The sequence below is a fragment of the Labeo rohita genome, chromosome 12, assembly GCF_022985175.1.
Source record: "Labeo rohita strain BAU-BD-2019 chromosome 12, IGBB_LRoh.1.0, whole genome shotgun sequence".
In the NCBI taxonomy this organism is placed as follows: domain Eukaryota; kingdom Metazoa; phylum Chordata; class Actinopteri; order Cypriniformes; family Cyprinidae; genus Labeo; species Labeo rohita.
Window position 1 is genome coordinate 17,925,045 of NC_066880.1, and position 10,193 is coordinate 17,935,237.

Consider the following 10,193-nt stretch of genomic DNA (forward strand, 5'->3'; position numbering starts at 1 on the left):
CATTTGGTGAAGTTTCGGTACTGATATCTTTGGTTTCTGAATGTTATTCCATAAAACTGTCACTATCGTAACAGTCACGACTGAGACATGTTATATGTATATACTGTACATGTAAGGGGGTAAAAATGCAGCTGAATGCTTTTTTTAGCACCAATTTAAACTTGGTTTAAATTCAGTATTTGCTTGCATTTATTGTGTGTAATTATACAAGTATCATTAAAAAAAGGATGTAAGGTATTAACTTTTTCAATTTCACATTTAAAAATATAGTGTTTAATCATTTCTAAATATTTATTCAAATGAAAAACTTAAAAATAAGTAAGCTAGTATGACCTGCAATATTTTAGATACATGTATATTTGGTAAAGAGCCATGCAGGTACCTATTGGGTAAACCATGGCATTACATATGAAAATGTTTTTTTTCCCCGACCAACTAAATGACTCTAATTTGCCTCTTTGCATTGGAATTTAAAACCTTTTTCTCTATTTAACCTTAAATACTACACTAATTTTAATATAAGTAATATATATATTATGTCATTAATGGACCATAATTATTAAACAAATAGTATTTAGTACTAAACGATCTCCTTAAAATATTAAATGAATATTATTGAACTAAAATATAGAACATTTGTTTAACTGAAAAATAGTTAAACTGTATGGTCACATTAGCAATACCTGAGGGTTAAGTACAAGAAAACCATATTAACCCTTACGAAATTTAACCATGGTATAGTAACAGTGTAGTAACCATGTTTTTTGGCGCATTGATTACCATTTGTATAACCATAGTTTTTCTACAAATACCATGGTTAATCTATGGTTAGTGTAGCAAGACCATGGTTAATTTGTGGTTAATTAATTTTTGGTTTTATATTTAAATTTCGTAAGGGTTGCCTCTCCATCACTCTCCAGAATAAAATTATACTGTAAATGTCATCGACGTAAAAATCAAGGCATAATATGCTGTAATGTTTACCAAAAATTGCTGCAAATACCTGTATAGTGAAGCCTCGTCTCTATCCTACTTTTAATCTTTAATCTTAATAGGTCAAATCTTACCCTTCTTATTGTTATAATGTTATAAATTATATATTACTGTTTCAGTAGTGAGAGGAGAGGACAAATTGTCGAAAATTTTCCATGTCTCTTTGTTTGGCTCAGCTCAGTATATCTGCATATCACACTGCCTTCTTAAGCCCCGCCCTCTTTGTGTTATGCAACTTTTTTTTTTTGGCATCTGTCTGTGTTATACAACGCTCCTCTCTCATCTGAAATTTGAGATTCAGTTAGTCATAATTCTCTGAGGCATCAAAGCATTTTGTGATCAAATGTACTATAACATATTGTTATAAATGACATGTAGGCAAGACACATTTTTGAATTCTTTAATAATATGTACAACACGAAACAGCCAAGACATCGAGACAACATTTACAAGTCAAAAAAGTTATAAGACTTACAAAAAGAATTCATTCCTCCCAAAAGAACAATAACAAATAGAAAAACATTCAAACAAAGATTACTGCATCTCATTTATGCGACTTGAGTTTGAACAGAAGAAATGCTTTCACTCTTCTTTTCAGAAAAGCCATCAAACTCGAGTCCATTTTATTGTCTCTGATCTCACATTACACACTCGTCAGAAAGGAAGCTCAAGGAGAAATGACAAACCGTAGGTGCGCTTTTAAAAAGCACCTACAGACCACAGATATGTAAAGTTTCAACACCTGATTTAAGTGGAGTCTTTTTGTACTTGCTAAAGAATTCGTGTTCTTCAGCATTCAATCAAAGTTAGCTTTGGTCAAGATTACGTTACATATCAGATTCCCTTTTCACAAAACACCTGAAAAAGGACAATGTGGTCACGTGTGCGTATTGCAAAATTAAACTTGGTAATAAATATCAGCCTAAATTCCACTTCACAACACTGAACGGAAAGCACAAGATACTGACAGTTTGTCAAACTTGTGAATTGACCCTTAATCTTCTTTCCCTGATGATGTATGTTTCCAAATGACAGAGACAGGTTGCACAAAAGTGCTTGAAATGAAGAGAAGTGGCAAGCAGGGGGCTTTTGCCCTTACGAGAGGTTTGAGTTTGGTTTCTGATATGTAACACACTTGTGCGCTTTATAAACAGGCGTTCTGCTGAAGACACTTACGGATTCATATTGACTCTGAGCTGTGTGTGAATGGTGTGGTTCACACTGCAAAGCCGTTTTTGTAAAATATCTGAAGTTATTTGAAAAAAAAATATATCATATGATACATATGAAAAAACAAACAAACAGCACTTCATTTGTTTTTCTAAGTTAAAGCAGATACAAGATCCGTCACATGTACAGAGTGTTATTTCGGTACATAAACTGACCTCCATGAGTCCCGGAAAGGACAAACTACCATGGGTGAAGTAAACAAGATATGATTTTAGAAGATCTACTCAGTTAGTATGAGAGACACTATCTAAATACATTTTGCACATATACAGAGCACATTTTCAGTACTTTTTCTAGCACTCGCAGACAGTAAGACAAAACACGTATGTTTTTTGCAGCACAAAAACATGATACAATTCCTGCTTACAGTTTTTTTTTTCCTCCAGGTATCCGTAATTATAAATTTTTAATGTGATACATTCCTCCATTATTTCAAAGATGGCTTTTTTATTTACTGTTGCAGATGTAATGTACCACTTAGTGGTACATTGTACCAAGTTTGCCAATGGAATTCTTAGAATTAATGTCAAATAAGTCAGAGATAAACATACTGAAGATATATAAGAAAGTATATGGAAGTTGATAAAGGCCAGTGACTTCCAAGGTACATTATTTTCTAAAACTAATTAGATATTATAAAACTTAGGTGAGGGAAGACCTCTTCTACCTTGGTGCATGACAAAAAACCGAGCCTGATCTAATGATGGAAACGTACCTGTAGGAACATTTTCGCAAGACGTGAAATACAAACCACCATATGCGTTTTGTGACATACTCGATGTGAAATGTCCACAGAGTGGCACTAAAAGCGTGTTTCGTTACATTCAACAGATGAACGTACATATGGTACGTTTTGGTTTTGTGCGTTACCGCAGCTCTGACTTGAAATGTCTGTTGAGTGGCACTATTACTCTATTGCTCCATGACATTTTAAAATAACATACTATCTGCACTACACCTACGGTTGCCGAGTCTGCGGTTTTCCCACGGAATTGGGCTACTTTACCACTGTTGCCTCGGGTTGTTTTTGATGTCCGCGAGCTGAATCGTATTTAGCCCCTGAAATGCTTATTTACCAGAGGAACCCCGACAAATAACGTGTAATCATAATTGGACTAGTTTTGGGCTAGTTTTGAGTAGCAATTGGGCGGGTTTTGTTCTGAATACCTGGCAACCCTGAGTAAACCTACCCGATAGAGTGAACAATGCAATGGACCCTTTTCACAAGACTGTGATGACGCATTTGAACGGTCATCCTCATCATAAATCCTTTAAAGTTTTTCATATTTTTATTTTTTAAATGTATTTACATTTATAACACTATACTTCGTATTACATCACTTCTTCATCAAGTTACAAAAAATAGTTAAGTTTAATGCGAGGGTGTTTCTAATGCAGGAAGGATGGTAAATTTGATTGTTCTAGGGCTGTCAAACAATTAATCGCGATAAATCGCATACAAAATAAGGTTTGAGTTTGCCTAATGTGTGTACTGTGTAATTATTATGTATATATAAACACATTCATGTATAAATTTTTAGGAATCTACAAGTATATGTATTTAGTATGATTTTTATATAATTTATGTTATATATAAATACAAACATTTTGTACATAAATAACATTTCTCTTATATATACACATTAATTTGTGTGTATTTATATATACATAATGGTTACACACAGTACACACACATATATTAGGCAACTCAAACTTTTTTGTATGCGATTAATCACGATTAATTGTTTGACAGCCCTACATTGTTCTCTCATCTGACTGCCGATATCAATCTCTTTCAGTTTTTTTTCTTTGATTGAAAGTCGTGTAGTTTGTCTTTTGTTATTTGAGCAAATTGGAATGCAAAAAATACATCTGTGGTACTCTCCCATTCACAGCTCTTGGATTTTACCCAACTGTGAAGACCCTCCGCTATGAGTAACCCGGAAATGTGAGAAAGGTCCATCACAAGAATGCCGTTTTGGCTTGTTTTCGCTCTCTCATCTTTCAGCTCTTTCATTCTGAGTCATATTTTTTATAGCAATTTTGCATTTTACGTCCAATTCCATGCCGGCTGATCTACCGAGCAAGCTTGTTACGTTCAGGAAGCAAAACATGTGGAGCTGTTATCATAACTGTGTATGAAATTGATTGTTAAGTGATTTCATGTCTTGCAAAAAACTTCCCACAGGTACATTTTCGTCATGAGATCAAGTTAAAAAACACAGTTAAAAGCTCTATTGAATATACATGGATGTGCTGTTGCACTAAAGTAAGATTAAAATGAATGGGATATGTTGATAAAAGTAGCTGACAAGATGGTTTATGAATATGAATATCACTTAGCTCTACAGTATCATTCATTCACTTATCTCCTGTTTTCTCCTCTGCATGCCATACCATTATTAATTTATTGCCTTTTAAAATGGAAATAAATCAATAATTGTTTAGAGGTCTTCAGCCGGTCCACTTGAAAAAGAAGAGAAAAGGTTGTTAATCACCACATTTGTAACAGTGCTGCTTAACTCTGAGTGGGGCTGTTTTGATTGTGTGTTTATGTGCTGTCTGTATGCACGTTTGTCCCTTACAGCGGTCCGTATTTGGCTTCATAGCGTGCTACAACATTCTTGCAGCGCCCAAAGTCCTTGCGTAACTCTGCCACTTCCTGCCTCAGCACAGAGTTCTCTCGCTCCAGAAAGGCTGCCCGTACTGTGATCTGATTCTCTTTTAGCCGTCTGGCATCTCGTGAACGTTTGGCTGCAATGTTATTCTTCTTCCTCCGCTGCCAGTATTTGTCGTCCTGAAACAGTGAGTGGGCATAATCAAATTTAGGGAGTTAGGGAATGAAATTTTTTCTCTGTTTCGAGAACGGCACTTTGTTGTTAGAAATTAGTTTTACATGACACACGTTCTGAAATTGTGACTTTACATTTAGGGTGTAACTGTATAATTAAGTTCTGGCCTCAGGCACAAATGCCTGCTTGGCTTTCTTGATCTTGCTTCGGGTATAATGTTACACAACACTAAGGTAATTTCAGGTGTTATTTTAGGATCTTTATTTTTGTTTTCTGTAATAATAGTAATTTTATTGTGTGTTTTGTCCTTTTTATTAGTTCTTTTTTATATAGACTTCATATTTATTTCAGTTTTAATTTATTTTAGTACATTAATTTAAAGCAATGCTGTCAAATCGATTAATCGCAATTAATTGCATTTTTAAAAAGTGTGTGTTTACATAATATATGTGCATGTGCAGTATTTATTTGTAATGTACATTTGTGCATTTATATGTTCATTTAAATATCACAGCACACACATGTTATGTTAACACAAACTTTATTTTGGACGCAATGAATCATGATTAATCAATTTGACAGCACTAATTTAAAATAAGAATAAGCTTGGCAACCAGCTGAAATAAAATACCTTTAAGGATATTTCTAAAAGTGTCTTTTATTTCAAATAAGACTTTTTTGTTGTTGTTTAAATTAATATAATAATTCAGATGAAGGTGTGACTGTGTGTTTACCTTCTGTTCCTCAGGCACAAATACTTTCTTTGCTTTCTTGATCATCGGCTGAGGCTTCAGCTCCTCCTCAGAAAAGCGATGTTTGCGAGGGTCGAACAGTTCACCTCCAGGTATGCTGGAGAGCACAAGGTCTGTGGGATCGGGTTCAAAGTTGACCTCTATCTCAATATCCTCTGGATTGATGGGATCTGGCGTCACACGGTCCTCATCTGTGAAAATTGAATTCCAACAATGAAATTTGCTATTTCATTTAAATATGTTTTAATATCACTTGATTGTTGTTGACTCAGATCTTCATGATAAACGGCATGACTGTGTAAAGTGCGTTTTGTGACAGAAAGTACACTGTGTTCGCTTTTCTCTGCTGACCTGATTTGCCGTCTGTCGAGCTAGAGCTGGATTCCGTGATTGTGACCACTTCCTCCTCACACTGATCCAGTTCCATGACTGGCATAAGAGAGACTGCTGGAGTTGTTGCGGATGGTTTTTCAGTTGAAAGCTGGATGTTTTCCTTTGCAAGACTCTTTTGCTGATCCTCATCCCCTGTGGCAGGAATGCCATTCTCCATGAGGAACTCCTCCAGATCCATGTATTCCAGATGGAAGGTTTCGCCATCATAGGGAATGGTCTTTTCCCAGATGGCAGGTGTTAAGGCAGCCGACGGTCCCATTCCACTAACCCCTCCTGAGTCCACATCCTCAAAGAGTTTCTCTTTATCATTTTCTGCAATGTGAAAACACAGTAACACACAACTTACGACAGGCAAAATGTTTCGTTCAAATCCCAAATCTATAAAACGCAGCAGCAAATCAGAATAATAGAATGATTTCTTAAGGATCATGTGACTCTGAAGACTGGTGAAATGATGGTATAAAAATCAGCTTTAAAATCACAGGAATAAATTACATTTTTAAATATATATTCAAACAGAAAGCAGTTATTTTAAATAGTACAAATATTTCTGTTTAGGCTGTACTTCGAATCAAATAAATGCAGGCTTGGTGAGCAGAAGAGACTTTTTTAAAAACATTACAAATCTTAATGTTTAAAAACTTTTGACTGGTAGTGTCTAAAATGGTCAACAAAATAAATTCACCTGATAAAATCAAGTTAACAATATGACTGTCATATTTTATTAGTAATAAAAATGTAATAAGATTTAAAAGTTCTGTTAATTGGTAGAACAAAATGCAAATTTGGGAAAAATAAAACCCAAACTGCATCAGTTTCATCTGACTGGAATGCTCGGTTCTTGCAAGGAGTTTTTGTTGAAACTATATAATAACGCGTTTTGTTTTTTCACGTCTCAGTTCAGTATGTGACAGGCAATACAAAAACAAATATTTACAACCACAATATAACGTGCATGTATATTAAACAGAGTTAAAATAATGTAATTGCTATTGTGAATCACTTGCACTAACTAAAAAAGATCGGACGCTAAAGAACGATTCATTTACGAAGCGGACATCACTAGTTCAATCCAGTTTTTCGAGAACCAACACGCATGACCCCGTGAAGCATGTTATAAATAACACAAATAAACATGTTCTGTATTTAAACAACCGAAAAGCTTCTCGGTCTGTTGTTATATTAACATACAGGATGCATTTGACAACATAATATAGTAGTAATTCGGCAGTACGGCGAACACCGACCGCAAGATTCTGCGCAGCCAACAAGCGCGCTACTGGTGCAGAGGCACTTACCGTCATCGCCTTCGAGAAGATTCGGTGGCGGAATTTCCATGATTTTCTTTAAAACTACTGGGAAAGCAGGAGAAGGACTATCAGAGCGTGCGTCCATCGTGACGGAAACAGTGTCCACGTCCATTTTGACCGACGCTGTCGTGCCGCGCGTAAGAATAGCGTAACTTTAAAGGCAACGTTAAGTTGAAATCCTTAGTTTAATCAAGAAAGGATATTGTCTTTAATGCTTTATGCAGTGAAAATCAAATCTGAAATCACCTCGCCGGTTCACACCTTTCTATTCAGACTCTACTTCTGTATTTGACCTGATTTCCCAGTTAGCTACAGAAGAGTGTTTTAATATTTATATAAACCACGCCCCCTTTAAAGAAAAAAACACTGGTTTTTAGATCCGGATTGGTTGGTTGCGCTCTACTAATGAATATTCAATTAGTCATGACTACACAAAGGTGTGTCAGTATGTAAACTAAAGGGTCGTTGACAATAAAAAAGCGACTCCTCATTGGTCGGTCAAACGGTTACATATCTTTTCACAAATGTGTTAGAAAAACGAGACCCGCGTAGAGATACATCGACACCGTCTGGTTCAAACTGTGCGCGTATGTACCATATAAAACCTTTAAATCACATGCCTTACCAATTTATTCCAAATAAATCTGCTTTAATAGTACAAGTGACCTTCAAAGCCACTTCTTATTAAGATTTAACGTAATCAGCACTAATAACACAACAGGGTCAGGGATTGAAACAATAATATGCTTCGTCATCGCACCTAACTAGCTCATGTCCCGAGAGAGAACCGGTTGTGTGTACCCGTAACTTATGCAGTCTACGGCGGGTTTTGGCACATGGCCTCACACGTGCAGTCATGGCACGCACAGTGTGCATACCAACCAATCACGAAGCAGCAAATGTGTAGAGAAAACATTGCAGGTTTTATGAGATTGCAAACATCTTGCCCTTGGGTTTACGACAGGTGATACGCAAATTATGTTACTTGGTCAAATTTCATATTTTATTCTTTATGTTATATATTGTATTTGACAATTACAAATAAACAGCTATTGCAGAGTGTAGCCTATGTTTTTGTATAGTATTTGCACATCAAATTTACGGTTGCATACCTTTAACATATAACAGGATCTGTGTCATCACATTTAAAATATCTGTACCAATTTTTATATCTGTTTTACTTAATACAAATGACAAAATCATATTGTTTAAATTGCAAACACAGTCTATTTTGAGACTTTTAGTAATGTAGCAATTATAAAAATACACAATATTTGCTGCTGACACTTACTAATCATTAAAAAAAGATCACGTTCATCTAAAATTATGCATTTTTAGTGCTATAACGTGCGTCTTATTTTGAACCACTAAGTACGTACCATCTAACTGTTACTTAATTCATGACGTAGTATCTAATGTCACAAATTCTGCAGCGTAACAGTTCTGTCAGTTGCAGAATTAATGGTAATTTATGTAAAACTATTGTGATTCAGTTTACCTCAACTGAGCCAATAGTGAAAATTCTTACCGTTGTCATCAATCGAAGGGACAGAGAAGGGATACTCAAGCAAGGATTTGAATATTTCCGGAATGTCTGAAGACATCTTAAAACAGTGTCAGTTTCTCAAACACTTGGGAAAAAGCAGGATGCAGGAGACGCTTAATCAGACCCTTCACTAAATCAGACGGTCTCTCACATGAAGAGTAATTTGATGCACCACTAAGAATTCTGAAACTTTTTATTGCGGTCACAAGGTTTGTCGTATCCACAAAGTTACTTAACTAGTCCCGCCTCAAGTTGCCTTATTTCCAGCGGCATAAAGAGTTTGACCAATGAACGTCGTTTCAGTGCGTCTGCTGTTTAATAGTCAATGAGGGGCGGTAGTTTATTGGTCAGTCTAGGTGTCTGTATTCACTTCGCGAACCAATAAGAATGAAGACAAGTTATCTAAGTCTGAAACATCTGCGTGTCAGTGTTATGAAAGTGAGGGCAAAAATTTAGTTCAGCTGCGTTATCAGTGGCTCTCACTTTCCAGCGACTTAGTCGTGTTTTTGAAATATGATAATTATCCATTTCTACAGAAGCGCAATAAAGGCATTTAATTTCGGAAATAACAGATTAAATGAAAATTAAACGCTAGCTAGGTTTGAAATCTTATAGAATATGTCCTGTATTCAGGTAGGTGTGTAGTATTGGCAAGTTTCCAAGCACACTACATCTGCCACCTTTGACCTCTATATTCTTTGACCTGCGATGTACTAACCACTGAGGCAAAAATAATGAAGTTAAAAGGCTATCCAGGCATTGTTCAATGAATACGACCTAATCAGGCAGACTGTTCTTTTTCTATACTGCTTTTTGCATACCATTCAGTAGTCTACATGCTAGTCAGGTTTTGAGATGACTTCTCATTCTAGAGAGCATTTGATTGGATAAAAATATACATTAAGAACAGTAAGATTTTTAATGCTTTTTAAAGAATTCTCTTCTGCTCACCAAAATACAGCTAAATCAGTAATATTGCAAAATATTTTACGGTTTAAAGTAACTGCTTTCTATTTGAACATATTTTAAAATGTAATTTATTCCTGTGATTAAAGTTAAATTGTCACATGACCCTTCAGAAATAATTCTAAGATGCTGATTTGCTGTTCAAGGAACATTTTTTATTATTATTATCAATATTTAAAACAGTTGAGTACTTTTTCAGGACTGATGAATA

At 35.3% G+C, this 10,193-nt stretch overlaps 1 protein-coding gene across 3 annotated transcripts; it reads right to left on the reverse strand.

The window, feature by feature from the left end:
* Positions 1-1,379: 1,379 nt before the first annotated feature.
* tefa (TEF transcription factor, PAR bZIP family member a) lies at positions 1,380-9,251 on the reverse strand. Of its 3 annotated transcripts, none has more exons than XM_051123696.1 (5): positions 8,999-9,251; positions 6,119-6,472; positions 5,750-5,958; positions 4,809-5,020; positions 1,380-4,689 (listed from the first exon to the last, which is right to left on the reverse strand). In XM_051123696.1, the coding sequence occupies exons 1-5, from the start codon at positions 9,072-9,074 to the stop codon at positions 4,668-4,670; spliced, it is 873 nt and encodes a 290-aa protein (XP_050979653.1). In that variant the 5' UTR covers positions 9,075-9,251; the 3' UTR covers positions 1,380-4,667. The 3 variants fall into 3 exon arrangements, with proteins under 3 accessions (XP_050979653.1, XP_050979651.1, XP_050979652.1); XM_051123694.1 differs by lacking the exon at positions 8,999-9,251 and adding an exon at positions 7,459-7,788; XM_051123695.1 differs by lacking the exons at positions 1,380-4,689; positions 8,999-9,251 and adding an exon at positions 7,459-7,790 and having other exon boundaries at positions 4,805-5,020.
* Positions 9,252-10,193: the final 942 nt, after the last annotated feature.